The 27,738-nt window shown below is 55.6% G+C and overlaps 4 protein-coding genes across 8 annotated transcripts; 3 read left to right on the top strand and 1 right to left on the bottom strand.

The window, feature by feature from the left end:
* The first annotated feature begins 75 nt into the window (after nt 1-75).
* Nucleotides 76-18,161, top strand: FERMT3 (FERM domain containing kindlin 3). Its single transcript, XM_055580956.1, has 15 exons — nt 76-199; nt 766-938; nt 4,303-4,536; nt 4,755-4,874; nt 4,982-5,150; nt 5,345-5,447; nt 14,834-14,941; nt 15,087-15,221; nt 15,304-15,353; nt 15,461-15,585; nt 15,812-15,918; nt 16,072-16,311; nt 16,656-16,780; nt 17,366-17,507; nt 17,600-18,161. Exons 2-15 carry the CDS (start codon nt 779-781, stop codon nt 17,777-17,779), a joined length of 1,998 nt encoding a protein of 665 aa, XP_055436931.1. The 5' UTR covers nt 76-199; nt 766-778; the 3' UTR covers nt 17,780-18,161.
* On the bottom strand, nt 17,956-20,636 carry TRPT1 (tRNA phosphotransferase 1). Of its 3 annotated transcripts, none has more exons than XM_055580961.1 (8): nt 20,567-20,636; nt 20,137-20,223; nt 19,809-19,890; nt 19,097-19,266; nt 18,830-19,004; nt 18,561-18,617; nt 18,375-18,485; nt 17,956-18,239 (listed from the first exon to the last, which is right to left on the bottom strand). In XM_055580961.1, the coding sequence occupies exons 2-8, from the start codon at nt 20,212-20,214 to the stop codon at nt 18,148-18,150; spliced, it is 765 nt and encodes a 254-aa protein (XP_055436936.1). In that variant the 5' UTR covers nt 20,215-20,223; nt 20,567-20,636; the 3' UTR covers nt 17,956-18,147. The 3 variants fall into 3 exon arrangements, with proteins under 3 accessions (XP_055436936.1, XP_055436937.1, XP_055436938.1); XM_055580962.1 differs by having other exon boundaries at nt 20,446-20,611; XM_055580963.1 differs by lacking the exon at nt 20,137-20,223 and having other exon boundaries at nt 17,959-18,239; nt 20,446-20,609.
* NUDT22 (nudix hydrolase 22) lies at nt 20,550-23,380 on the top strand. Of its 3 annotated transcripts, none has more exons than XM_055580957.1 (6): nt 20,550-20,697; nt 21,091-21,588; nt 21,917-22,015; nt 22,600-22,697; nt 22,835-22,928; nt 23,215-23,380. In XM_055580957.1, the coding sequence occupies exons 1-6, from the start codon at nt 20,623-20,625 to the stop codon at nt 23,314-23,316; spliced, it is 966 nt and encodes a 321-aa protein (XP_055436932.1). In that variant the 5' UTR covers nt 20,550-20,622; the 3' UTR covers nt 23,317-23,380. The 3 variants fall into 3 exon arrangements, with proteins under 3 accessions (XP_055436932.1, XP_055436934.1, XP_055436933.1); XM_055580959.1 differs by having other exon boundaries at nt 20,697-20,804; XM_055580958.1 differs by lacking the exon at nt 20,550-20,697 and adding an exon at nt 20,738-20,757.
* A 613-nt stretch (nt 23,381-23,993) lies between these two features.
* On the top strand, nt 23,994-27,440 carry DNAJC4 (DnaJ heat shock protein family (Hsp40) member C4). Its single transcript, XM_055580964.1, has 7 exons — nt 23,994-24,086; nt 24,416-24,508; nt 25,297-25,390; nt 25,884-26,068; nt 26,226-26,387; nt 27,061-27,147; nt 27,239-27,440. The coding sequence occupies exons 2-7, from the start codon at nt 24,432-24,434 to the stop codon at nt 27,339-27,341; spliced, it is 708 nt and encodes a 235-aa protein (XP_055436939.1). The 5' UTR covers nt 23,994-24,086; nt 24,416-24,431; the 3' UTR covers nt 27,342-27,440.
* Nucleotides 27,441-27,738: the final 298 nt, after the last annotated feature.

The following is a 27,738-nucleotide window of genomic DNA, read 5'->3' as shown; positions in this document are numbered from 1 at the left end:
CGCCCCCCCGCCCTGGGGAGGGGCCAAGCCCGCCCTGCTGGTGATAAGCGAGGGAGGGTTGCCCTCTGAAGGAAACTCCAAAGAGAAAGCGGAGGGGGAGGAAGCACGCAGCATTCTGCAGGTGTGTGGGCCGTGGCCAGGAGTGGCTGACGCGCCGACCCCCCACACACACCTGCAGCCCCAGCCCCTCGCAGGCAAGGTAAGCCAGCGGGCAGCTGGAGGCCCAAGGACCCTCCTCGCCCTCGCCCTCTGGCAGCCCTCTCTGCCCAGAACGCCTCTCTCCGGGCGGCAACCTAGACTTTCCACAGCCCTTGAGAGGCGTCAGCAACTTTGGGGTGGTGGTGCTGAGCTTTGGGCCTGATGGGGACTGTTTTCTGACCTGGGTTCACCATTTCTAGGGTGGGCAGCTGCCAGGGCGGGCTTGGGCTGGGCTGTCGGCTGGGCAAGCAAGTGGACGTTGGGCCCAGCTCTGGCACTGAGCTGGAGGGTGTTGGGGGAGCCCCTTCCTACTCTTAGGGGCCTTGTCTTCCTGTCTGCACAAAGGGAAAGGGCTGGGCAATGTGGTCTCTAGGAGCCCTTGCAAAGCTCAACCATTGTGATGGAGAGAGGAGTCTGAGTTTCTCACCTGGGACAACCCACCTCCCCGGGTCTTGCTGCTGCCGCGGCACTCTGGCCTGCGGGCTTGCCCTCTGGCCCCTTGCCTGTCCCGGGCACCACAGGCCACCTCCCAGCTGCCCACTCGCCTCCTTCCCACCCTCTCCTCAGCGCCGCCGGAGCCATGGCGGGCATGAAGACAGCCACCGGGGACTACATCGACTCGTCCTGGGAGCTGCGGGTGTTTATAGGAGAGGAGGACCCGGAGGCCGAGTCGCTCACCCTCCGCGTCACGGGGGAATCACACATCGGTGGGGTGCTCCTGAAGATTGTGGAGGAGATCAGTGAGTGTCCACAACCCCCGCCGCCCACCGGGTCCCCCAGGGCTTCCGGGCCGGCTCTGCTGCGCGGCCCTCGATAATGGAGTCACAGTGACTCAGGCACCAGCTTAATCATTTTGTTCCAAAAAAGACATTTCCCCAACTCAACTTCCCCTCCCTCCCACTGTCATCCGCCCTTCCTCCATGCCAGCTGGTTCTGCTAAGACCCCCAAGGACCAGACCCAGCCACAGTCCTCTGGGTCAGGAGAGGCCTTGCCTGGGCTGAGGCTGAGGTCCATTCTGGGGGTCAAGGGGAGGCCAGAGGGGGCTCCTGGTGACTCGGGGACCTGCTCCCACGCCCTGTCCCTGGGCGGAAGCCCTCAGCATGCTGGTGACAGGCCCCAGCCTGGGTGGGACGGCCCTGCCCCCACAGGAAGTTACAGCAGAGCCTCCTGTGGTGTCAACCCTGGAGGGGAGCAAGGCCAGCGACAGGGGGCTTCTCATCGCCTCTCCCTGCTGGGGTGGGGGCTGCCCCTTCCTGGGAGGGTGGCGGGCTGGTTCTGATAGCCAGAGCCGGAAGGCAGGCCCACGATAGGCCCATCCAGCCCACGACCTGGGCCCCTGCGGGTGTGGGGCGGGGGCGGGCTGCCTCAGGCCCGTCCAGCCCCCGCCCCGCCACGTGCGGCCCAGAGGGAGGTCAGTGGCTTGTGGAGAGCGTGGGGCCCCCCCGGACAGCCCAGCCACAAGGCTGAGGTAGTGAGGGGAGCCTCCAGAAGGCAGGGACCCAGGAGGTTGTGAAAGCAGAAGTGGGGAGCAGAGGATCCCTCAGGAGACTGGGTGACAAGACTCAGGCAGGCCTGGCCGAGCAAGGCAGAGAGGGTGAAGACCAGGTGCCCCAACAGAAGGCCCAGCTGGCCCCGGGGGACGGTCCACAGCAAAGCAAGAGGCCTCAACAAGGAGCCTGCGTGCTCCTTGTTGGGTCCAGAGTCAGGCCTGCGTGCGTGCTAAGTCGTGTCCAACTCTTTGCAACCCCATGGACTGTAGCCTGCCAGGTTCCTCTGTCCAAGGGATTCTCCGGGCAAGAATACTGGAGTGGTTGCCACTCCTCCACAGGCTGCTGGGCCCCCAGGGTCGAGTTCCTCCAGCTTCTCCTGTCCCCCACCCAGCAAATACTGTCCCCACTCCACCAACTCCCACTCTTTCCTTAGGGCATCAGAGTCACTGATGCCCAGCCAAGCCAGCAGTGCCAACCTGGGGCCTGGAGCACAGCTGGGCAGGTGAGACCCAACCTTTAGGGGCCGGCTCAGGGCCAGGGTGGGCTGCTGCACAGGGTAAGCCAGCATGGAGGTCGCACCCAACCCAGGACAATATGAATCCCGAGTGAAGTGAAGTGAAAGTCGCTCAGTTGTGTCCGACTCTGCGACCCCATGGACTATATATAGAGTCCATGGAATTCTCCAGGCCAGAATACTGGAGTGGGAAGCCTTTCCTTTCTCCAGGGGATCGTCCCAAACCAGGGATCAAACCCAGGTCTCCCATGTTGCAGGCGGATTCTTACCAGCTGAGCCACAAGGGAAGCCCATGAATCCCAAGAGGGGGGCTGCAAACAGGGAGGAGCTAGGCAAGACACTGGGGCATGGGGCGAGTTCTGAACAGGGTGAAGTCTGGGGGCTCTAGGCCAGGGAGGACTCCCGGAGTGTGACAAGGAACAAGGCTGGGAGACTGCTCTTCTGTCCGGTGTTTGGGATTCCATCCTGGAGGTGGAGAGCAGCAGGAAGGGTTCCCAGCGGAGGCTATCGGGCTAAGGCAGGCCCCTCCCAACAGGTCAGGCTGGAGGCAGTAAGGATGGACAGGAGGTGGAGTGTGGAGGCGGGACTGCCGTGGATGAAATGCGGCTGAAGGCGAAAGGGAAGCAGCCTAGCGGGAGGGCCGTTGTCATCCCGTCCCCAGGATCTGCGGGGAGCTGATGAGGGGAGGGGGAGCCTCTGTCCACTAAATCATGTCCAACTCTTTGCAACCCCATGGACTGTAGCCTGCAAGGTTCCATTGTCCAAGAGATTCTCCAGGCAAGAATACTGGAGTGGTTGCCGTTTCCTTTTCCAGGGGCAGACCCAGGGATTGAACCTGTGTCTCTTTATGTCTCCTGAACTACAGGTGGATTCTTTACCACTAGCGCTACCTGGGAAGCCCCCACAGAGTCAGGCAGAGCAAAGTTAAGAGGACCCCCTGGGGGGCTGGGACTCAGGATTGTTGCATTCATAGTCCCAGAGCCAGCCACATAGGCAGGTGAACAAAGGTTTCTGGAATGATCGAAGCCAATGGATGTGCCCCTTAGCCAGTGGGTTTCTGGCCTGGAGCTCACAGCAGAAAGATGAAGCCATAGACTAGATGAGACCGGCTCCCCCTCACCCTGGGAAAAGGCATGACCAAGGAGGGAGAAGAGGGTCCTCTTCCTGAACCAATGGGGATGGGCAGGGGCTGGCCTGGAGAGGGGCCAGTGAGAGAGAACAAGGGCAGAGGACCACGAGGAAACGGGAGTGTGTGCCACAAAACCAGGAACAGTGAAGGCGCAGCGGGGGGGTTTCTGGGCAGGAGAAGGCTGGAAGGAGGTGGGATTGGGGCAGGGGACAGGACCACTGCCCAGGAAGGGCTCTGACACTAGGGGACACAGCGCTTCCTTTGTCTCACCTGGCACCAGTTCAGGCTCCTGGGGGGAGGATCAAGAGGGGCGTGCGCGTCTTCTGTCACTGGCCGCATGAGACCTCGAGGCGCTCGCATCTCTAACCGAAAGCCCACGCTCTGTACTGGCGCGGCCACGTGCCTGTGTCACAGACACCTTCCACTCGCCGCAGGGTGGCAGGCCCCGCTCGGTGTCCATGGCTGCTCACATCTCAGGAACTAGAAAACTGAGGCCCAGGGAGGCTCAGGTCTTGGCCAAGGTCACAGACCTAGGAACCACTAGCTCTTTACGGGGCGCCTGCTGCTGTGTGCTCAGCATAAGCCCCAGGCCCTGCTGTCGCCTCTGCCTCCCGAGCTCCCAGAAATGCCGGAGAGAAGCCATGAAGTCGGGACTTGCAAGAGGACACAGGAGGTGCTGCATGGGGAAGCCAAGTGCCCTGGAGTGTGAGAGGCAGGGGCACTAGGTTCTGGGCTGGGGGCTCCTCCGGGAAGTGACTCCGCTCCGTGGCAGCTGAGGCCAGGGGACAAGCAGGTTAGCCAGCAAACAGCCATCCTGCCACGACCTCAGTCCTGGGCCCCCAGCCTGGCCCTGCTCCTGGCCTGGGCCGGGGAGGGGGTGTTCAGCACCTCTGGATCCCAGGCTTGTGCTCAGCGCTCAGGGCAGGGCCCACCTAGGCTGACATGGTCGCCCTTGCCTGTGGCCCCGCAGAACGCAAGCAGGACTGGTCAGACCACGCCATTTGGTGGGAACAGAAAAGACAGTGGCTGCTGCAGACCCACTGGACGCTAGACAAATACGGGATCCTGGCTGACGCCCGCCTCTTCTTTGGGCCCCAGCACCGGCCCGTCATCCTGAGGCTGCCCAACCGCCGTGCCCTGCGCCTCCGCGCCAGCTTCTCCCAGCCCCTCTTCCAGGCCATGGTGGCCATCTGCCGGCTCCTCAGTGAGTCCCCGGGTGGCCCCCATGCTGTCCCTGCCAGGGTCCAGCCAGGGGGAAGGTCCTCTCCCTTGCCAGGCCCAGCCACTGTCACATCATCTTTGCCGAGCTGTTGTTCCCCCTCCAGCTTGGGGGGCTGGGACCCTCCCCAAACTGCCCATGGGTGGGGCAGGAGGTCACAGGGCAGGACCCTGGCCTCCCCTTGAGGCCCCGGCTCCCCTCAGGTATCCGGCACCCTGAGGAGATGTCTCTGCTCCGGGCTCCCGAGAAGGAGAAGAAGAAGAAGAAAGAAAAGGAGCCGGAGGAGGAGGTGTATGACCTGACCAAGGTCGTCCTGGTTGGGGGTGAGCGCAGGCTGCGGCAGCCCAGAGGATGCCACCAGGGGGGCGCCTGGGAGAGGCCTGGGTGGATGAGGGGTACCGGGCCTTGCTGACCCCCACCCGCACTCCAGGCGTGGCCCCCGCGTCGTTCCGGGGGATGCCAGCCCACTTCTCAGACAGCGCCCAGACAGAGGCCTGCTACCACATGCTGAGCCGGCCGCAGCCCCCGCCGGACCCCCTCCTGCTGCAGCGCCTGCCTAGGCCCAGCTCCCTCTTGGACAAGACCCAGCTCCACAGCAGGTGCGCGGCCTGCCAGGTCTGCAGGCGCCCTGGCGCCCCATGCCATGTGTCCTGCTCCCAGAGCCCACCCCCTGCCCCATGGCCTGCTCGGTCTCTTCCTGTATGTGTGTGCTTGCCCCCGAGCCAGCCCGGCCCCCTCCACCGCCCCGCTGCCCCTGACTCGGCCCTGACCCCCTGCCCGTGCTCTGGTCCAGGTGGCTGGATTCGTCGCGGTGCCTCATGCAGCAGGGCATCAAGGCCGGGGACACGCTCTGGCTGCGCTTCAAGTACTACAGCTTCTTCGACCTGGATCCCAAGGTGGGCCGGGTCAGGGAGAAGGGAGGCTGGGTCAGTGGGACACGGGGGACCTCACGTCGGAGCTCTGGGCTCCGCGAAGGTTAGACACTTGTGGGAGTCTGCCCAGCTGTCCGTTTGTCAGTCCACAACCCCGTTGGTTAGCTCCACCAACATGGTGCTGGGCCCCCATGGATGCCAAGGCCTGTTCCTCAAGGGTTGTCAGGGAGAGGCAGCTCAGTGTAGACCGTGGTAGGTGCTGGGAAGCCTGCTCAGGTGAAAGACGCCTGGGACACCTGGGCTCAGGGAAGGCTTTCTGGAGGCAGCGGCACTGGGACCGGCAGGAACCAGGGCAGGTGAGGGGTGAAGCTTTGCAGGCAGACGCCTGTGTGTACAGCTCCCTCCCTGCCTGCCTTCGGCATGGCAACAAACAGGCTCCATGAATCCAGGCTCAAAAGCCCCGCTTCTCTGTCCCTACTTCCTTGCCAAGCTTGTAAACATTGTTGTCCACAGAACCCTGGGGTGCAGTGTCTTTGCTCCCCAGAAGCCTTTCCAGTGGGTACTCCTTGATGCCCTCTCTCTCCTCAGCCAACTCCATCCTGGAGTCTTCCTTCCCCATGCTGTTGAGGTGACCAAGCCCTCCATGCTGTTTTGTTTTGGGCTGTACCGCACGGAGGGCATGCGGGATCTTAGTTCCCCGATGGAACTTGTGGCCCCTGCAGTGGAAGCATGGAGTCTTAAACACTGGACCGCCAGGGAAGTGCCCCAGTCCACTTCTTACTTGACTGCTTAGGATCCCCAGGTGCTGCTCAGGAGTCTGCAGCTGCCCTGCCCCTCTCTGCCCTTCCGTCTCCAACAGCCTCTGGGAGTTGCGGGCTCCAGGGCTCCCTCTCCAGCCTCCTCTCTCCACCCTCTCTCCCAGGAAGCTCCAGCCTCCTGGGTTTAAGGATCATCTCTGGGCTCTTAAAGCTCTCAGTTTTACCACCTCCAGCCCAGACCTTCCTCCTTGAGCTCTAAACTCTCATGTCCAAGCCCTAGACTCTCATGTCCAACCGGCCATCTCTGCTCTAGCACCTAACAGGCATCTCAACTTTCTGTTTGAAACAAAACTCTTGATTCCCTGTCTGCCCAGCGCTTCCTCCTACCACGGACTCATGGCAAAGACCCTGCACTTACACTCCTCTTGTGGCTCCCAGGCTCTAGAGTGCAGGCTCAGTAGTTGTGGTGTTCAAGCTTAGTTGCACCATGTAGAATCTTTCTGGACCAGGGATCGAACCCATGTCTCCAGCATCAACAAGCAGATTCTTATCCACTGCGCCACCAGGGAAGTCCCATTGTAATTATTTAAACTTTAATAACCAGTCCATTTTTTTTTTATTAAACTTTTGGTTTTGAGGTAAGTGTAGACTCACGGACAGTTATAAGAACTAATACATGAGATCCCAGACACCTGGAACTGGGTACCCCCAGCCAGTATCACGATCAGGACCTTGACCTGATACAGTCAAGACACAAGACACTTCCCTCAGTCAATTGTCCCGCAGATCCATTTTTTAAATATAAAAAGCAGTCTTTTCTCTCTGCCTACACACACTCCATTTCCTACGCTCTTTATCCCAGTGTGTAGATTCGGATTTCCAGCTGGTATCATTTTCTGTCTGCCTGAAGGACTTCCTTTAACATTTCTTTTCAAGCTGATCTACTGGTGATGGATTCTTTCAGTCTTTGTTCATCTCTGTAAGTCATTATTTTGCCTTTGATTTTGAAAAATACTGTTCTTTGATGCAGCGTTCTCGGTCAATGTTTTTTTTTTTCCCTTAAAAATACTGCCCCACAGTCTTGTGGCTCGCTCCTTTGTAGGTGATGTGTCTTTTTCTGACTGCTTTTATGGTTTTCTCTTTACCACTGGCTTTAAACAATTTGACTATCATGCGCCTTGGTTTGCTTCAGGTTTCTCATGCTTGGGGTCCACTGAGCCTCTGGAATCCGAGTTCGTAGTTTTCATCAAATTTGGAAAATCTTTGACCTTTGTTTCTTCATGTATCTTTTCTGCTCCTCCGTTTTATGGGAGTCTGATGACGTGACTATTAAACACTGAAAATCGTCCCACAGTTCACAGATGTTCTGTTCAGTTTTTTCTTTCCCCCAGTCTTATTTTCCTATGTTTCATTTTGGATAATCCTATTGCTCTATCTTCAAGTTTACGAATCTTTTCTTCTCGCTTGTCTAATCTGCCATTAATACCCTGCCTAGAAGTTCAGTTTTGACCTTTTTAACATTTTCCATCTCTCCTTAACGTGCTCATGCTTTCCTCTATCTTCTTGAACATACAAGATATATTTAAAATAACATTTTAGGAACTTTCCTAGCAGTCCAGTGGTTAAGACTAAACCATCCAGGGGTGGGGAAGTAAGATCGTGCATGCAGCAAGGCCAAAAAAATTAAAACTTTTTGGTGTTTTTGTCTACTAATTCTATTATCTGTGTCATTTCTGGATCTACTTCTATTGACTATCTCCTAATTATGAGTTGTATTTTTCTGCTTCTTTTCATGCCTGATAATTTTTAATTTGATACCAGACACTACAAATCTTATACTCTTACTTGCTGGATTTTTAAAATACTTTAAAATCTTATTTGAGGATACAGTTAAGACACTTGGAAAAAAAAAAAAAGACACTTGGAAACAGTTTGATCCTTCTAAGGTTTGCCTTGAACATTAATAATTATAATTTATGATAATTAATTGGGACTTCCCAGGTGGCCAGTTGGTAAAGAATCTGCCTCCCAATGTAGGAGACGCGCGAGATGTAGGTTCAAACCCTGGGTCAGGAAGATCCCCTGGAGTAGGAAATGGCAACCCACTCTAGTATTCTTGCCTGGAAAATTCCATGGGCAGGGGAACCTGGTGGACTGTAGTCCATGGGGTCATAAAGAGTTGGACACAACTGAGCATGCACAAAGGCAAAGGCAGTTATTAATTAGACCGGACAAAAGTTTACCCTATTACTGAGGCAAGAGCCTCCTGAGTCTTCTGATGTTATATACATATGATGAGGTTTCTCTAATCTCTGTTGGGAATATGAAGTCTTCCCACCCTGGTGTGAGCTCTGGCAAATGTGCACGTGTGTCTTTCAGTGTTTTCTTCCATCAGCCTTGGCTTGTTTCCTTACACACACATGTACGCTCATTAATCAGCTAAAGACTCGAAAGGGGCCCTCTGCAGATTCCATGCAGAACTTTCTCTTTGTGCAGTTCTCTGCTCTGCAGCACTCTGCGCTGTGAATTCTAGCTGCCTTGGACTCGCCAAATTCTCAGCTGCACCTGCTCACCTCTCACCTTAGGGAATATGCTGGGCTCCATTTGGGGTCCTCCTCTTGCCTGCAGTATTCACACTTGCTCCAGGCAGCAAGCTGGGGAAATCTCACCATTCATTCACTTGTTTCATAGCGATTAGTGGTTGCTGTTCAGGGTGGTGTTCTCCACTATCTAAAATTCATTTGGTTTTCTTGTTTTTTTGTTTTGTAAATTAAATGGTTTTTTTTGCTGCACCTGTGGTATGGGGGATCTTCGCTCCCTGAGCAGGGATCAAATCTGTGCCCTGTGCAGTGGAAGCAGTCTTAACCACTGTACCACCAGGAAAATCCCTTAAATTTTATTTTTAATCGAAGTAACAGCTTAAGGAGTTGAATATCCCAATAGTGATAACAACAACAGAAAAACACTTCCTTTCTACCCCTCCTTATCCCAGATTTCTGATCCCTAGAGACTGTAGGTTTTAAGTCTTTAGCTTTTTATTCTAGTGTTTACCTCTATATAACAAGCTTAGATATGTCTATTCCCTTGATTTTTTTTTCACTCCATGCATTATCTATTCACTTTGTATGAAAGATGAAAATTTACCTGTCTTATTTCCTCCCTCCTTCCCCTACAACATACACCTCTTTTGCATCTTCCCAACTGAGCTGTGTTGTAGTTTTTGGTTAAAACAACATGAGCACGGTTGTAAATAGTAACACATATAAATAGTGTTCTGAGCTAAGCCACAGAGTGACTATACTTCCTTTCTTGGTTTATTTATTTTCTGTTAATTGTCTGTGCTGTGCTTAGTTGCTCAGTCGTGTCCGACTTTTTGCAACCCCATAGACTGTCACCAGGATCCTCTGTCTGTGGAGATTCTCCAGGCAAGAATACTGGAGTGGGTTTCCATGCCCTCCTCCAGAGGATCTTCCCAACCCAGGTTTCCCACATTGCAGGCAGATTCTTTACCATCTGTTAATTGCCTATCTGTGCACAATTAGAAGTGAGACGCCAAAAGGCTCTCTGGACACTCTCCGTGAATCTGTGGCCTGCCGTGGGAGCTCTTCAGAGTGATGAGGTGGGATGTTCCATAACCCAGTCCCTCCAACACTGCAGCTGAAGCACAATGCCCTTTTCAAAATGATTGTTTACTTTAGGATATCAATCAGTGTTATATCTTGGTAAGAACCGTGGAATGGTGGCAATCTAGACCCACTGACTGTTGTCCTTGAACTTCCCTTCACTATTTCCTGGTAATTCCTATAGTTGACTTCTTGATTCCTGACTCCCTCATTTCAATGGAGCGTATATTTCAATGACTTCCCCTAAAATGGCAAAATGGTAATAGCTTTCCCTAAGTGGTTTGAAATCCTGTGTGAAAAGGTCACTGGTCTGCCCTCACATGAAAGTTTGCATAATTCTTGGTTTGAAACATTTTCCTGCCAAATTTTGAAACAACCTCCCATTGTCCTCTAGTTTCTAGTGTTTCTGTTGAAGAATCTAACTCCATTCAATTTTCAACCCTTCCATATGTGACCCTTTCAATTTTTCTTGGAGGAGTAGGAGAGCCCCAGAAACTTAAGAATCTTCTTGGGAGTTGCCTGGTGGTCTAGTGGTTGGGATTCAGCAATTTCACTGCTATAACCTGGGTTCAATTCCACATCAGGAAACTGAGATCTTGCAAGCCACATGGCACAGCCAAAACAAAACACAGAAGAATCTTTTCCTTATCTCTTGATGTTTAAAAAAATCTCTCAATAGTATGTCCTCATATGAGTCTTTCTTCTTTGATTGTCCCACACACTTGCTGAGCCCTTTCAGACCAGAAGCCTGGGTCCTTGAGTTCTGGAAATATGGTCTATACAATCTCTTTAATAATTTACTGCCTTCCATTTTTCTGTTGTTTTTTTTTTTTTTCCTCCTGGAACTTGGTAGATATTACACCTCCTGGATTTATTTTTACAATAAAAAGTTGGATATTTATCTTTTCTTTCCTTTTTCATGTTTTTTGTCTTTTTGTTCTACTTTCTGGAAAGTTTCTTGACTGATCTTCCAAATGATCTATTGACTTTATAATTTCTGCAACTGTCTTTTTAAATTGTAAGAGCTCTTATTTTCTGACTGTCCCTTTTTAGTGTTTTTTATTTTATTTTTTAGTGTAATATATATTTAGAAATACTCACAAATGTCACCAACACATCAAGCAATAGAACTCTACCAGCATTCAGAAGCCAAGCAGTATCTCCCGCGGGGGGAACCATTACTGTTACTGCTAACACCATAGATTAGTTTTGCCCATATTTGAAATTTACATAAAGGAAATCACACATTCTATATACTCTTTTGTGTCTATTTTTTTTCACTCAGCATTATGCTTGTATGATTCATCCATGTTGCATATAGGGTAGCATATTTCTCATTGGTGTGTACTATTTCAGGCTGTCAATATACCACAATTGATTTTAATTCTCCATTCTATTGTTTTGTTATTACTAATTTTTGGCTGCACCGGCTCTTCACGGCCGTGTGCAGGCTTGTGGGCTCTAGAGCGTGGGCTCAGTAGTTGCGGTGCATGAGTTTAGTTGCTCCATGACATATGAAATCTTCCCAGACCGGGGATTGAATTCGTGTCCCCTGCATTGGCAGGAGGTCTCTTATCCAGTACACCAGGCAAGTCCTCCATTCTATTGTTGATGGGCATTGTACAATGTTTAGATTGGGCTATTATGAATAGAAACACTATGAACATTCCAGCATATGTCTTTTGGTGAACATATACCATATTATCTGTAAGGTATACACCAAGAGGTGGAATTGCTGGGTTGTAGGGCACGCACTAGTTTGAAAAGTGAAAGTGTGTCCTATTCTTTGTGACACCATGAACTGTAGCCCACCAGGCTCCTATGTTCATGGGATTCTCCAGGCAAGAATACTGGAGAGGGTAGCCATTTCCTTCTCCAGGGGATCTTCCCAACCCAGGGAGTGAACCTGGGTCCCCTGCATTGCAGGCAGATTCTTTACCATCTGAGCCACCAGGGGTTATGGGGCAGGCACTGGTTTAGCTGTAGTAGATAACTACAGCCCCGTACACCAGCAGTGATGAGAGTTTCAACCATTCCACAAATTCACCAGTACCTGATATTTCCTGCCTTTCCCATCTTAGCTCTTCAGGTGGGTGTGTAATAGTATCTCATATGGTATTTTGTTTGTTTATTCGAGCAGTTTTACTGAGATATAACTTCTATACCATAAAAACCACCCACTGTAAGCAGTTTATTTTTAGTAAGATACAGCTATGCCGCCATCACCACAGTCCAATTTTAGAACATTTCCATCACCCCAGAAAGTTCTCTAGTGCCCATTTGCAGTCATTCCTTCTTCCACACCCAGGCAACCACTGATTTGCTTTTCTGTGTGGCTTTAATGTACATTTCCCTGATGACTAATCAAGTTGAGAACTTTTTCACATGACTGTTAGCCCTTTGGATATCCTCTTTTGTGAAGTTTCTGTCCAATGTTTTACCAGTTTCTACACTGAGGTACTTATCTTTTTCGTATAGCTTTGTAGGAGTTCTTCATATATTCTGTGCAGAGTACTTTGACAGATAAATATATTGTGAATATATTTTCACAAAGCACAGAATACTTTGCCTTTTCATTCTCTTAGTAGTTTATTTTGAGGAACACGCACTCCTAATTTTAATATAATCTGAGTCATAGTTTTGTTTTATGATTAATATATTTTGCATCCTGTTTAAGAAATCTTTTATTCTAAAATTGCACAGATGTAGTCCTATTTTTCTCTAAATGTTTTACTGTTTTCACTTTGATATTCAGATCTGCAACTCAACTGGAATTGATATTTGTATGTGGTAAGAGGCAGAGATACAAATACTTTAACATTTTTTTTCATTAAAAAAAATTTTTTTTTTTTTTTACCATATGGGTATCCAATTGACCCAGGTCCATTTATTGAAAAGAACATCCTTTCCCCAGTGATGGCAAGATTTCCCTTGTCCCAAGGTGAACATACATGAGTCTGTCTCTGACTCTCTTTTTAAATATTTTTTAAAAATTATTTGGGAGTGCCAGGTCTTAGTTTGCAGCATGCAGGACCTTTGATCTTCACTGCATCATGCGAGATCTTTATTTGCAGCATGTTAACTCTTAGTTGCAGCATGTGGGATCTAGCTCCCGACCAGGGATGGAACCTGGGCCCCCAGCACTGGGAGCACAGGGTTTCAGCCACTGGACCACCAGCGGAGTCCCTCTCTCTAACTCTCTTTGATTCCATTGATCAATTTGTCTCTGTCACTACCATGTTGTCTTAATTACTATAACTTTATGATTACATTCCTTTTCAAAATAGCTTCCTGTTCTTGTTTTATGAGTGCAGAATTTTGTCTCTGTAAGGATTTCACCTAGTGTTTGAAGTTTTTTTCTGCTCTCTACATTGTCTTTATTTCCTCCAAGTTCTTTTTCCCCCTGACTGTAGTTCATGCCAGCAGTTTTTGTTAAATGTGGATAATCCCTGCCTGCCCTTTCATACTTAGTAAGGCTCTAAGAAGCCAATTAGAAACCCGAGTGGATAAACAGGGCTTGGCATTTGGGAGGGTCTCCTGGGGAATATGGGGCAGGAATGCCCCTCATTGTAGGGGGTTTCTTTTTGGCTTCCCAGCAGTGAAAGCTCTGATCTCCTGACTGGGGAATAGAAAGCTCATTGCCAATGTCTTTGATGGCAAATGGAGAAGGGCTGAGGGTGTCTCATCTTTCAAAATGCCAACTTTCTCCTCATTCAGCTGTTTTCAGTACAACGTACTCCCACCCAGCTGTGCCGGGAGTGCCAGATGCACTGGCTCAGCATCTTGAGAGTAAATCTCTGGTTTCTACCAGGTGCCAGCTGGGAGCAGGGAGTCACTCGGCTGCAGGGAGTAGGGAGGGACTGTTCCATTTACAGACTTTCTATGGTCTTCATTTGAGCCCACCCTCGCCTCGCAGAAAGGCTTCCCTGGTGGCTCAGACAGTAAAGAATCCACCTGCAATGTAGGAGATGAGGGTTCAATCCTTGGGTTGGGAAGATCCCCTGGAGAAGGGTGTGGCAACCCACTCCAGTATTCTTGCCTGGAGAATTCCATGGACAGAGGCGTCTGGCGGGCTACAGTCCATGGGGTTGCAAAGAGTAGGACACTGAGCGACTAACACCTTCACCTCCCAGACCTGAGCCTGTCTATGACATGAACTGGGATGCCTTTGTTCAGATCTTAGTTCTTTTTGCTGTTTGCTTTCTGATTTTCCCAAACTCATTAGTGCCTTTGCCATAGAACAAGAGAGGGAAAAGAGTGTGAGAACCCAGCTCTTCTTCCCTGCAACTCAGTCCCTGTCCATGTTTCTGCTTTTCATCTTCCAAAATTTTGTTAGTATCTCTCAACCTGCTTTAGTCCCCTCTCTCTTCTTAGTTCTTTTGCCTTTATCCCTGTTATGGCTTTGCTATTGATGTTGGTGGGTTTCAGAGGGAGTGTGGGCTTAGTCTTACTTCTATGGGTAACTGGGGTTGCCCCTTTGAGCTCCCTGCTCCTTCTCTCTGGAATGTTCTTCCTACCACTCTTCTCATCAGTTACTCCTTGTCATTCCCAGGTGTCAGCACAGCAAGCCACCTCCCCAGGGAAGCCTTCCCGGAATGCTTCCATCTGGGGAGTAGCAGCCCTCCCCACCCCCAACACCCTAGTTCCATTCTTTCTCATCACCATCAAACTCGTGGGCTTCTTGCCTAAGCCCCACAAGTGAGCCCCTGCTTTGGAAGTTACTTCCTTAATCGCTTTGAATCACTTATTTATTGAGAGATCTACTCAGCCCCCGCCTTGTTCTTTCACACAGGGCACACAGTAGACAAATAGTCGATATCTGCACAGAAAGGTTTAGAGGGAAGAAACCGCCGCCTGCCTGGGCAGATGGGGTTGGCAGGCTGCGGTTGGGGTCTGCTGCCCATGTGGAACCACTCCATGAGCTTGCACAGCACAGGCCGGGCTGAGGCCGGAGGCTTGCGGGGACCTGGGTGCATGGGGTGCTCAGGACAGATGTCACCCAACCAACCCAGCCTCCCCCTCCCTCCAGACAGACCCAGTGCGGCTGACCCAGTTGTATGAGCAGGCTCGGTGGGACCTGCTGCTGGAAGAGATTGACTGCACCGAGGAGGAGATGATGGTGTTTGCAGCCCTACAGGTGCTGGGCAGGCCGGGGGCCCCTGGGGGCTGGGTGCAGGCCAGGCCCAGGGCAGGGTCTTCCAGGGGAAACTCTGTATCCGGGGAAGCCCTGTTGGGCAAATGGGCTGCTGGCTCAGCCATCCCTGGCCACGTGCCCCCTCCAGTACCACATCAACAAGCTGTCCCAGAGCGGGGAGGTGGACGAACCAGCGGGCACAGATTCAGGGCTGGACGACCTGGATGCAGCCCTGAGCAACCTGGAGGTGAAGCTGGAGGGGTCGGCGCCCACGGACATGCTGGTGAGGAGGGGCTCCAGTTAGGGGCTGGGGTCAGGGCTGAGCGCAGGGGCTGGGCGCCCGCCCTGACTCCTCTTCTCCCCAGGACAGCCTCACCACCATCCCAGAACTCAAGGACCATCTCCGGATCTTCCGGTGAGCCTGGGTCCAGCCTTGGCAGCCCTGCTGGAGGGGGGCCCAGTGCGGAGAGAGGATGGGGAGGAGGGAGGTGGCCTGTCCTGAACCTCCCACCACACCCTCAGGCCCCGGAAACTGACTCTGAAGGGGTACCGCCAGCACTGGGTGGTGTTCAAGGAGACCACCCTGTCCTACTACAAGAGCCAGGACGAGGCCCCCGGGGAACCCATCCAGCAGCTCAACCTCAAGGGTGAGTGATGGCGGTCTGCGGGACAAGGGCAGGGCCGGGCCAGGCGTGTGCAGGGGCCTCACCTGACCCACCTGGGACTGGCCAGGTGAATGCTCTCACCTGTCTCCAACTAGGGGCCGGAAGATGCCCTCTGACCCGAGGCCGCTGTGCAGGGCTGGCATTCACCCAGGGCCCTCGCACCCTGGCTCCTCTCCCCAGCCCCCTAGCCCATCCCTTCTTCCTCCAGGCTGTGAAGTGGTCCCTGATGTCAACGTCTCAGGCCAGAAGTTCTGCATCAAACTCCTGGTGCCCTCCCCTGAGGGCATGAGTGAGATCTACCTGCGGTGCCAGGATGTGCGTGAAGGGCTGGGACCAGGACCCCTGGAGGCTGGAGCTAAATGGGCGCTGGGCGGGGCCAGGCCAGGGGCACGGGGCGGGGCCAGGCCAGGGGCAAGGGGCGGGGCCAGACCAGGGCCCTCACCTCTCTCCCCGCCCCTCCCACCCCAGGAGCAGCAGTATGCCCGCTGGATGGCTGGCTGCCGACTGGCCTCCAAGGGCCGCACCATGGCGGACAGCAGCTACTCCAGCGAGGTGCAGGCCATCCTGGCTTTCCTCAGCCTACAGCGGGCAGGCGGCGGCGGCGGGGGCTCCGGCAACCATCCCCAGGGTCCCGATGCCTCCGCCGAGGGCCTCAACCCTTATGGCCTTGTGGCCCCACGCTTCCAGAGAAAGTTCAAGGCCAAGCAGGTGCCAGGGAGAGTGGGTGGTGGGACTGACCAGAGGGTTTACCTGGCCAACCTCGGCCCCTGGATCTCCACAGAGCCTTCCCCTGGAAATGCACGCGCTCACTCGCTCATTCTCCCTCCCGGGTCCTGGGACTGGGTGTAACCCTCTGGGAGGGGTCACAGTCCAGCCGCCCCGTCCTCCACAGGGCCTGGCTCAGCTCATGCCGCTGAATGCAGACAGGGTGCACTCCAGTGGCCCCACACTGGGCACTGTCCCCACCCCAGGCTCCACATCCTGTCTCCTTGATGGGGACAGGCAGGGGGTCTCAGGGACCTTGGCAGCCCCTCACCAGCTTGGTCCTGCAGCTCACTCCACGGATCCTGGAAGCCCACCAGAACGTGGCCCAGCTCTCGCTGTCTGAAGCCCAGCTGCGTTTCATCCAGGCCTGGCAGTCCCTCCCCGACTTCGGCATCTCCTATGTTGTGGTCAGGTAGGAGCCCCACCCCAGCCTGCTCAATTAGGCACAGCCCTCCCCTGCTGCCTGGGAGCAGTGTGTGAAGCCTTCCTTCCTGTCCTCGGAGGGGAGACCTTACTGAGGGCAGCCTGTGTGCACCCCCTCCATCCTGCACCTGTGCAGCACACACTAGAGAGCGATCAGGCCGAGAGAGCCGGTTGCCCCCTGTACCCATCCCAGCCCTGCCACACACCGTTCTCCCTGGGCCTTGGGCAGCTGGTCTATAGGACAAGGTTGGGTGGCTGCTGTGAAGGGAGCACCCCCTTTGACTGCCCACTTTCCGAGCCTGTAGACAGGAACAAGCTGAGGATGATGCTAAAAAAAAAAAAAAAATGTTCCTATGGAAAGGCATGGACTATTTGGCTGATGCTGCTAAATGCTACCATAGGGATTACATCAGTGAAGCCCCTTTTTCCACATGAGGAACTTGAGACCCAGAGAAACTAAGGGATTAACTTGCCAGCTTGCTCCTGAGTGCCACACCAAGCTCTCTGGGTGGGCTCCGGGGCCATGCAGAGTGGGGGTGGAGGTCCCCCCTCACACTTTCCACTTGGGCACCAGGTTCAAGGGCAGCAGGAAAGACGAGATCCTGGGCATTGCCAACAACCGACTGATCCGCATTGACTTGTCCGTGGGTGACGTGGTTAAGACCTGGCGCTTCAGCAACATGCGCCAGTGGAATGTCAACTGGGACATCCGGCAGGTGGGCCTGGAGTGAAGGTGGGGGAGGGACCTGGGACTGGGCTGGACCCAGCCAGGGGCAAGGCACCAGCCCTCTGACCACCCGCCCCACAGGTGGCCATCGAGTTTGACGAGCACATCAACGTGGCTTTCAGCTGCGTGTCCGCCAGCTGCCGCATTGTGCATGAGTACATCGGGGGCTACATCTTCCTGTCCACGCGGGAGAGGGCCCGGGGGGAGGAGCTGGACGAGGACCTCTTCCTGCAGCTCACCGGAGGCCACGAGGCCTTCTGAAGCCTGTCTCACTGCCCCCGCCCGCTCACCACCTGCCATGACCACTCCTAAGTCCACATCCACTGGGACTCACTGTCCACACACTGTCCAGACATGCAACGACCGAGCTGGATCCATTCACTCACTGTCACTGGCTCTGTGTAGACCAGAGTCCCGGCTGGGTCAGACCCTGCCATCCCTCTGGGAGGGTAGGCCCTCATTTGCACAGCACCCGCCCTTCCCTTGTCTGAGTGGCCAGGACCAACACCTCTGGCCCAGCTGAAGTCCCTGAGCACACGAGGAAGACTGGCTGCAGCCACGGGATGATGACTCATAGTTTCAAATCAGTTTCTTTTTTACCTTTTTACATTTTTAAAAAAATAAATATTTTATTGTTGGGTCATCCGTCTTCCTCTGGAGCCATGCTTGGAGTCTCTCTGATGCTCTGTCTCTTCATTGCCAGCCAAGGAGAGGGCCTTTCCTGAGATAGAGAGGAGAGTTGGTTAGAGAAAGGAGAACTAAGTCAGTCTGAGGTTGCAAGCTGGGAAAGAGGTGAGGGCAGAGGGCACAGGCTTCAGGCACAAAGAACAGGGCTGGCTGGGGTGGTGGTTCTTACGGGTAGGGCGCAGCTGCAGGGCCTCCTTGAAATACTTGGGAGGCAGGACACCGTCAGCATTCCCTGGAGTCAGGATCACCCCATTGGCAGAGCGAAAGAAGGGGATTCCATCTGCAGACAGAGCCAGACCTGTGACTCAAGCCCTCTCAGAAGGCCTGGGGTGGTCCCTCCTGTGTCCAGACTCACCTGCCAGGGCCAGGGGCCCATTGATGAACACAGCCACTTCACAATTTGGCCGCATACCTGAGTGGACAATTGGAGCTGGGGCCTGGGGCGTCTGGACTGTAGTTATCAAACCTGGGTGGGCTGGGATCCTGGGCTCATTTCAAGGGGTGGGGAGGGGATTTGTTCCTGCATGCAGGGTATGAACTGGCCCTGGACAAGAGGCTATGACCCTCGGAGGGGGACCTGGAAGGACAGATTGCGTAGGAGTAGCTTGGGGGAGGGGCACTGACCACTGATGACACCAGGGTCCCCAGGCAGTCCTGGGGCCAGGTGGATGTGTGTCCTTCCCTGGCAGGATAGGCCCTTGAGCAGGATGGACGGCCAGTGCTGCCGGAATGTGCCATGGACGAGCATCAGGGGCAGGGCCTGCGGGGTCTCCAGGGGCTCCAGCTCTAACTCAGGCACCTGGGATGGATGCGGGGGGAAGGGCGGCAGTGACCCTCCCCTCACAGGCAGGGGTCTCACATGGCTCTGCCACTTGCCCCCTTATTACCCACCTGCAGGGAGTGACCCTGATTGGCCCGGATGAGGGGGCCGGTGCTGGGGTCCCCTGGCTGCAGGGCAAAGCGCTGCTTCACATTGGTGTCCACCACGCGTTGAACATCTTCAGCTGAGAAGCTGCGGAACTGGGGCAGCTGCAGGAGGGCGTCCAGGGGCACGAAACCATCTGTGGGAAGGCAGGGTGGTAAGGAAATGACCTTGCTCTGGCCCTGGCCAGAGTTCACAGGGGGAGCCTCAGACTGCAAGACCAGAGCCCATGTGACCTTTAGAAAGTCCCCCCTTTCTGGGCCTCAGTCCCTCACCTTACATGAAATAGGCTCTGTCTCATGGAGACAGGACCCCCTGTCTCACAGAGGGTCACAAAGATCAAGGGACCCTTTTGAGGACAGAACCCAGCCCAGAGTGGACACTCAATAAACAACAGTTGCCCCAACACCCCTAGTGCCCAATCTTGGCGTAAGTGTTTATTGGGCCACTGGGCTGGAGGTATCACCAGGCCTGGCCAGACACAGGCTCCTCTCCCAGTCCGCCCTGGACATGATCCCGGGCTCTGGGCCTCAGCCTTCCCTTACATGGCAGGGATGTACCTTCTGTGCTGTCCCCACAGGACTGTGGTAGGAGCCATGGGGGAAGGCGATTACCAACTGGCTCACTCTACTCCCTGGGCTCCAAGCACTCCTGGGCCCAGCCCCTAAGACGCTCACTTACCGGACCCCATGGGAAGGCCCAGCTTCAGGGCCCCATGGCGCAGGGCGTAGGACAGAGCCTTGGACAGCTGGACATCTCGGTCCTGAAAGAGCCCAGAGCTGACCCTTAGTCCCAGTGGTGACCCTGCCTGCCCAGCTGCTCACCCTGAAATCTGAGTGACCTGCCGCAGAAGGAGACCAGAGGGACAGCAGTCCCTGTGCTCCTGGGAACAGTATGACCCAGCAGCTCCTGCTCCCATGCCATCAGCATTTCCCAGGGAGCAGGGCTCAGAGCTGCCCTCCCCGCCCTCCCACATTGGGAGCAGGGGTGAGGGTGGAGAGGAGAGCACCTGGTCCCGGGGGGGTCTGTGAGCCCTTCTACCCTTGGGCCCAGCTGCTTCCCGCCTCCTTCCTCCAGAGGAGTTCATGGCCAAGACCTGTGGGGAGCAGTGACATGGGAGACTGTTAAGGACCCCTCCCATCTCCCCATGCTGCCCGGTGTCACAGAGCCTCAGGATTTGAGAGCTGGGAGGGGGATATTCAGATCACTAAATTCACTTTCCACCCCCAACTCCCTGGAGCCGATAGGGAAACTGAGGCACAGCAGGCAAGACTTGCCCAAGGTCACACGGGTCCCAGGGAAGCTGAACCCCCCTGACCCAGGCTCGTTGGTCTGCTCCGCAAGGCGCGCCTCGGGAGGCGCGGCCGCCATCCAGGCTAAAGTGCGGAATTGTTTGGGCCGGCCAGACAGACGGAGCAGGGACAGACAGGAAGGCTCACCGACTCCGGGTGCCGGGCAGCTGATCCGGCGGGGCCCTGAGCTCCGGGACCGGCCAATGAGAAGCCGAGAAAGAAGGGGGCAGGCATTTCCGCTCGGAGGAAAGGGGCGGAGCCTGCGGGAGAGTGGGCCGGTGAGTGCCGGCTGGAGGCCGGAGCTTCCGGATGGTGGGAGGGGTCCCGGCATGTCTAGGGTTGGAGCCAGGACCTTTGGTTTGCGGAGACAGGGGCACTGGGGGAGGCAAGACCTTTGGTTTGGGGAGACAGGGGCACTGGGGGGAGACAGGACCCAGGACCTCTGGGTTGTAGGGATGCCGGGGAGTCTAAGGGATGTCTGGTAGCAGGAGCCTAGGAGCTCTTGCTGGGATGATAAGACAGTTTACTGCCCAGGGAGTGGTCAGGGGGGTGTAGAAGGGCTGCGCGGGGGTGGGTACCCTCAGGAAGTCTGTGACAGAGGGGGCCAGCTGCCGCGCCCAAGGGAGGCTGTGGGTCCCCCGAGGTGACAGGCTTGGCTGTGTCGTCCCCAGAACTGCCCTCTCCAGGCCATGGACCCTGAGGTGTCCCTGCTGCTGCAGTGCCCCCCCGGGGGGCTGCCTGAGAAGCAGGTTCGGGCAGAGCTGAGCCCAGTCTATGATCGTCGCCCACTGCCAGGAGGGGACAAGGCCATCATCGCCATCTGGGAGAGCCGGCTTCAGGCCCAGCCCTGGCTCTTTAATGCCCCCAAGTTCCGCCTGCACTCCGCCACACTGGCGCCCACTGGCTCGCCAGGGCCACAGCTGCTCCTGCGCCTGGGTCTTACTTCCTATCAAGACTTCCTGGGGACCAACTGGGCCAGCTCAGCTGCCTGGCTGCGACAGCAGGGGGCCACCAACTGGGGTGACAAGCAAGCCTATCTGGCAGACCCCCTGGGCGTGGGCGCTGCACTGGCCACTGCTGACAACTTCCTTGTCTTCCTGCGCCGCTCTGGCCAGGTGGCTGAGGCACCTGGGCTGGTGGACGTGCCCGGTGGGCATCCTGAGCCTCAGGTGAGATGCCAGGCTGGGCACAGAGGCACAAAGACCCACAAAGCTCAGCTTTGTCTTCCTCATCTCTTAAAAGGGGAGTTGGCCTGGTGCTTCTCCAAAGTCTCTTCTTAGGGGTAGCCTCTCAGCCTCTCCGCTGAATCCTGTCCCAGACCCATGGGAAGCTAGGGAACTGGGGGTGGGGGTGGGGATGGAGAACCTAGCTGAACCAGTAGTTGCCCATCTGGAAAAAGAGGGCTGGGGTCAGAGGAAGTGGCCTTCAGGGCCAGTGCGTGTGGGGGGGAAGTAGGGCAGAAAGAGGGGAGCAGAGACTGAGCTTGACCTCTCACAGGCCCTGTGCCCAGGTGACAGCCCCCTGCACAAGGACCTCCCTGGGGAGCTGGTGGTGCACGAGCTCTTCTCCAGTGTCCTCCAGGAGATCTGTGATGAGGTGAGTGAGGGGCAGGCAGAACAGAGTAGTGGGCAAGGAGGGAGGAGGTAGAACAAGCCAGAATTCCACAGGTCCAGACTGGCACATGGCTTGTGGGATCTTAGTTTCCTGACCAGGGATTGAACCCAGGGCTTTGGCAGTGAGAGTACGGGACTCCTCGTAACTGCTGGACTGTCAGGGAAGTCCTAGGCATCCATCATTGAGCAAAGAGCTTGGCTTTGCAGCTAGGCACACTTGAAGTGGAATTCTAACCCTTGCCTCTGTGTGCCTCAGGGTTTTCCTCCCTACAGTGGGGATAATGATAAATGTCTTGCCTACTTCCCCACCAGGTTTGTTGAAAAGAGGGGTAAAGAGGAGTCCCAGTTACTAAATCAACTTCCCTTGGGTGACTCAGGGCAAACTGTTCCATCTCTCCAGTTCTAGTTTTCCCATATGAAATGAATGTGCCCAAGATCTGACTTTCTGTGACTCTGTGCACTTGAACTACAAACTGTAAAACGCTGTACTAGGGTAACATGCTATTCTTCATTGAGGGGGCAGGGACGTGGGAATTGGGCACTGACAGGTGGTACCCCTGGCCCCAGGTGAATGTGCCGCCACTCACCCTGAGTCAGCCACTGCTGTTGGGCATCGCCTGCAATGAGACCAGTGCCGGCCGTGCCAGTGCTGAGTTCTACGTCCAGTGAGTGATCTCTGGGGGACAGAATCCTGGGTCCTGGAGTAGGTGGGTGGTTGAGGGGCATGGCTGAGGGAGCTGGTGCTCCACAGGGCCCCTCCAGGGGCTAAGCACTCACCAGGCCACTCTCACATCCTGTCCAGGTGCAGCCTGACTTCTGAGCAGGTGAGGAGACACTACATGAGTGGGGGACCTGAGGCCCACGAATCCACAGGAATCATCTTTGTGGAGAAACAGGTTCGAGGTGGCAAAGTGTGTCATTTGGATAAGCAGCTGGGTTGGGGCTTGCAGAGGCCTGGTGATGCACGTCTGTCTCCCAGGCCTGGGTCGGACGGGGCTCCCAGATCTCAGAGCTTCTCTCCAGAGCCACAAGTCCTCACGGGGTTGCCTTCAGCTCAAGGGAGAGTGCCAGGGACCTGCTCAGCCCCCTTAACATGAGGTTCTGAGGCTCAGGAACTGTGGGCACAGCTCCCACAAGAAACCTGACGCTGAGATGTCTGGGTCTCACTGTCTCTCCCCACAGAGTATGCAAAGGTTGCAGGAGACTGAGATGTGGGCTGAGCTCTGCCCCTCAGCCAAAGGCGCCATCTTCCTCTACAACCGGGTCCAGGGAAGTTCCACCTGAGTCTCCTGGAGTCCCCAGCCCTATCACCACAGCTCTGAAGACAATAAAGGACTTTATTCTTGGATTCCTTTGGCATCTGCTGTTTGCATGAGACAGAGGGGGCCACTGGGAGAGCCCAGGGAGGGTGAGAGAGACAGGACAAGTGACTTGGGTTAAAAAAAGGCCCAGCCTCAGTCTTCCCCTCTGCAAGCTGAGGGCCGTGCCCCTTTGCCAGGTTCCAGTGAGGCTCCAGGCTGACTATGGGGTGGAAGGGTTTCCCGAATCTGCCTGCAATGCAGGAGACCCGGGTTTGATCCCTGGGTCGGGAAGATCCCCTGGAGAAGGAAATGGCTACTGACTCCATTATTCTTGCCTGGAAAATCCTATGGACAGAGGCGCCTGCAGCGGGGCTACGCGCAGGGTCGCAAAGAGTCAGACACGATCGAGCGACTAATTTTCACACTTCACTTTACGGGGTGGAAACTGCTTTGTGAAATGCGTCTCGGTGCAGTGTGGAGTAACAGCTATGTCCGAAGGAGTGAACAACAGAGGTTGAGCTGAAAGCCGCACTCAGAGCAGGACCAGTCCCGCCGGTTCCCGGGTGGGCACCGGCGCCTCTCTGCAAGCCCTCCGGCCTGGGCGAGGCGTCAAAGGCCAAAGGGCGTTCGGGGGAGGGGCTTCGCCGCACTGACGCCCCTTCTGGCCTGTGGGCGTGTCTGGCTGTCTAAGCCAATAAGAGTGCGGAGGCGGGGCCTGGGTAAGAGCAGGAAACGGCGGCCGCGGCGGAGTCCGTGAGTGCAACGAGGGCGGGGCTTGGTGTGGCTCCTCCTGCACCCGCCCCCCAATACTCCCAGGGTGGGGAGGGGGTCTCCGCGTCCAGGGCTAGTGGTCCAGACACCGAGACGAATGTGGAGGGGGGGTCTTGAACGCACAGGGCAGAGGCGGGGACGGGGCCAGAGCACAGGTCTGGTCTTCAGCAAAAAGGCTCCAAACGCCCCTGAGCCCCCCGGGCCTGCTTCAGTTTCCCTTCGCATCTAAACAGGGCCAGCACCCCCCGCTCCCCATTTCCTCCGATTCAGGGGGTCCCATCCCACTCCTCTTTGTGGTCTCTTTTCACCAGCTGCCTGCCTGCCGCCATGCTGCCCCTGCGCCTATGCCGGCTGTGGCCCCTCAACCCTCCCCTTTGGTTCTTCGCAGCGGCCGCCCGGCAGCGGTGAGTCGAGCCCCCGGGATCGGGCCCGGTCGTTCAGTAGGTTCTTGTTGCTGGCCTGCCCAATTCTAGGCGCTGAGCTAGGTGCTGGGATAGCTCTGTGTCAGGCGCCTTACAGATTTGTCGGGTTACTCTCACTTTCACTGCTGAAGACACAGTATCAGAGATTAAGGAATAACCCCCAAGGTCATACAGATCTAAAATTTGAACCCAAGTCAAAACCAGTGCCCTTCCTACAACTCAGGTGGTTGTTAAGCATCACTGTGCATAACGCAGGAGGGCTGCGGGGGGGCGGCGTGGTGGTGGGGGGGTGTGCTTACAAAATTGCAGATTCCTGGGCCCTACTTGGAGATTCTGATTTGCAGGAATGAGGTGGGGCTCAAGAATTTTCTTTTTTTTTCTTTTGGGCGCACTGCAGGGCATACGGGATCTTAGTTCCCCTGACCAGGGATGGAACTCAGGCTCCTTGAGGTGGAAGCCCTGAGTCTTAGCTACTGGACCGCCAGGGAAGTCCCAAGAATTTATTTTAAAAAACATGATCAAAACCAAAACCAAAATATAATTTTCAGGTGTTTCTGATGCAAGGAGTCTGAAAACTACACTTGGAGACATTTTGAACTGCCCCATACCTGGAACACTCAAAAAGGGAGGGATGATTTACAGAGACTATCCTTGGTACCTGGCTCAACCCTGAGCACCAGGATGCTGAGTCAAAGGGTGGCCCAAGTGGGTAGGGAAGGGGTATCCCTGTGTCTTCCTTAGCCCTGGCAGGATTGGGCCTCTCTCCACAGGTCTGGCCCCAGTAACTACTATGAACTCTTGGGGGTGCAGCCTGGTGCCAGCACTGAAGAAGTTAAACGAGCTTTCTTCTCCAAGTCCAAAGAGGTACAAGTGGTTTTAAGTGGAGAGGGGGAAGGGAAGTCTGAGCCAGATGGGGTATGCTTCAAATTCTCAGAAATGGAGCTGAGAAGCTCACTCTGGCTGGTGCAGATTCCCTCAGCATTCACAGGGAGGGGGAGGTGCCCCATGGGGAGACATCTGCCCCTGTGGGAGGAAAGGCTGAGGGGCAGGAGCCAGGAGGCCTGTCTGATGGGCTGGGCTTGGTTCTCTTGGCCTGCCTGCTCTTGAGAAAGCTGGATCCAGGACTTACAGTGAGAGCCAGGCAGCAGGTGGGAAGGACTTACACAAGGGGAGGAGGCAGAAGTCTGTGCTTCCTGACTCTGTGGTGGTTTACAGGGACGCGCAGGCCTGAGAGTGAGGGTCACTCCCCAGGAAGGGCCTCTGGGAATGACATGAGCCCTTGGGGATGGACATTATCAGGATGGGTCCCGGGAAGGGGCATGGAAAGGGAGATGAGGGGAGTCTTGCTCCACCCCAGCTGCACCCTGACCGGGACCCTGGGAACCCAGCCCTGCACAGTCGCTTTGTGGAGCTGAGTGAAGCATACCAAGTGCTGAGCCGTGAGCAGAGCCGCCGCAGCTATGACCACCAGCTCCGCTCGGCAGCTTCCCCAAAGTCTCCAGGAACCACAGCCCACCCCAGGTCTGCTCACCAGGCACACAGGTACAGTAGTCCAGCCCCCAGCTCATGGGTCCCGGGAAGGGGCGTGAAAAGGGAGATGAGGGGAGTGGAGGGGTGAGACAAGGCTGGGGAGCAGGAGCCAGGAGGCCTGTGTGGATGGGCTCATCCTTACACTGTCCCTTCTTCTTCCTCCAAGCAGTTCTGGGGCACCCCCCAATGAACAATACTGGGCCCAGTTTCATAACGTGAGGCCTCAGGGGCCAGAGTCCAGGCAGCAGCAGCACAAACACAACCGGCGAGTGCTGGGGTACTGCCTTCTGATCATGCTGTCCGGCATGGGCCTGCACTACGTCGCCTTCAGGTGCGTGTCTCCCTAGGGCGATGGGCAGGGGGCAGGAGGGTGGGCGAAGCCCAGCGTCAGCCACCTAACCACGCCACCCCTGTGACCTGCACCCTTGTGTGTCCCAAGCTAAGAACTGCATGAAATGGGTCTCCTCCAGAGCCCCTTCTGACTTGGCAAAGGCAGCTGTGCACTAAGAGCTCATGTCATTTCAGTTTTTTATCATTTGAATTTAAATCTTTGGTGCTGATCACCAGAGTGCTGGAGCCAACCAGAAAGCCTGCACAAGAAGGAAATGGGTCAAGCTGGGCCTTACCAGCAACTGCCCTCATTCATTCCTGCCACCCTCTCGCGCATGCCATGCCACTGAGCTTGAACAGTAGAGACACCTAAAGGCCGGTGCCCACTGCTAGCAGCGTGCCTAGTTCAGTGATCGAGTTAGAACAAACCTTTCTAGTCTCCTTCAAGGACCTCTCTGACGTTCAGAGCTGCTGTCATGACAGTCAGGGACCTGGGTCGCCATGAGACCCTGGACAAGTCCCGACCACTCTGTGTCTCCTCACCTAGCACTGGCAGTTCGGCTGCGGTCCCCACACGTGTAAAGCTGTGAGACCCTGGAGTGGAGGGGAGGGAAGTGAGACTTGGGGGACAGCAGAGACTGGGGGTCCCAGTGTTCTTTGTAACCCCTTTGCAGGAAGCTGGAGCAGTTGCATCGTAGCTTCATGGATGAGAAGGATCGGATCATCACAGCCATTTACAACGACACTCGGGCCCGGGCCAGGTCTGTCCCAGCTCTTTCCTGCCCTCCCTTCCCTGTGCCGGCACCACCTCCCAGGATCCCAGTCCCGACCACCCAGGTGCTCTCCCTGCAGGGCCAACAGAGCCAGGCTCCTGCAGGAGCAGCGGCAGAGGCAGCAGCTGCAGTCACCACCCGGGCCGCCCCAAGGCCCCGGGATCGTGCGCCCAGGCCCCTGAGTGGCTCACCTTGGAGAGCTTTCCTTGGATGGGGCCTGCAGGGTGCCCCGTTCTGGGACGCCCCACGCCCCAAAACGCGTGCAATAAAGTGATTCCCAGAGCTCTCGTCTGGCTCCCTCCTACAGGCCCAGCGCCCCCCGCCCCGGCCCCGCCCTCTGGGCTTTGGTGGCGGCAACCCGGGAGCCCGGCCCCCTGGGCGGTGCGTCCCCTTTCCCCTGCAGCGGCGGGAGGGGTGTGTGTGTGTGTGTGTGTGTGTGTGTGTGTGTGTGCGCGCGCGCGCGCGCGTGCGTGTGTGTGTGTGTGTGTGTGGAGGGGGCGGGCCCCGCCGGCGGCCTCGCCCCCCCTCCCCCGCCCCGCCCCCGCCCCGCGGCCCGGTGGGGAGCGCGTGTCTGGGTCA

The sequence above is a fragment of the Bubalus kerabau genome, chromosome 5, assembly GCF_029407905.1.
Source record: "Bubalus kerabau isolate K-KA32 ecotype Philippines breed swamp buffalo chromosome 5, PCC_UOA_SB_1v2, whole genome shotgun sequence".
In the NCBI taxonomy this organism is placed as follows: domain Eukaryota; kingdom Metazoa; phylum Chordata; class Mammalia; order Artiodactyla; family Bovidae; genus Bubalus; species Bubalus kerabau.
Note: the sequence above shows the minus strand (reverse complement) of the source record. Positions and strands in the feature narration are given on the sequence as shown.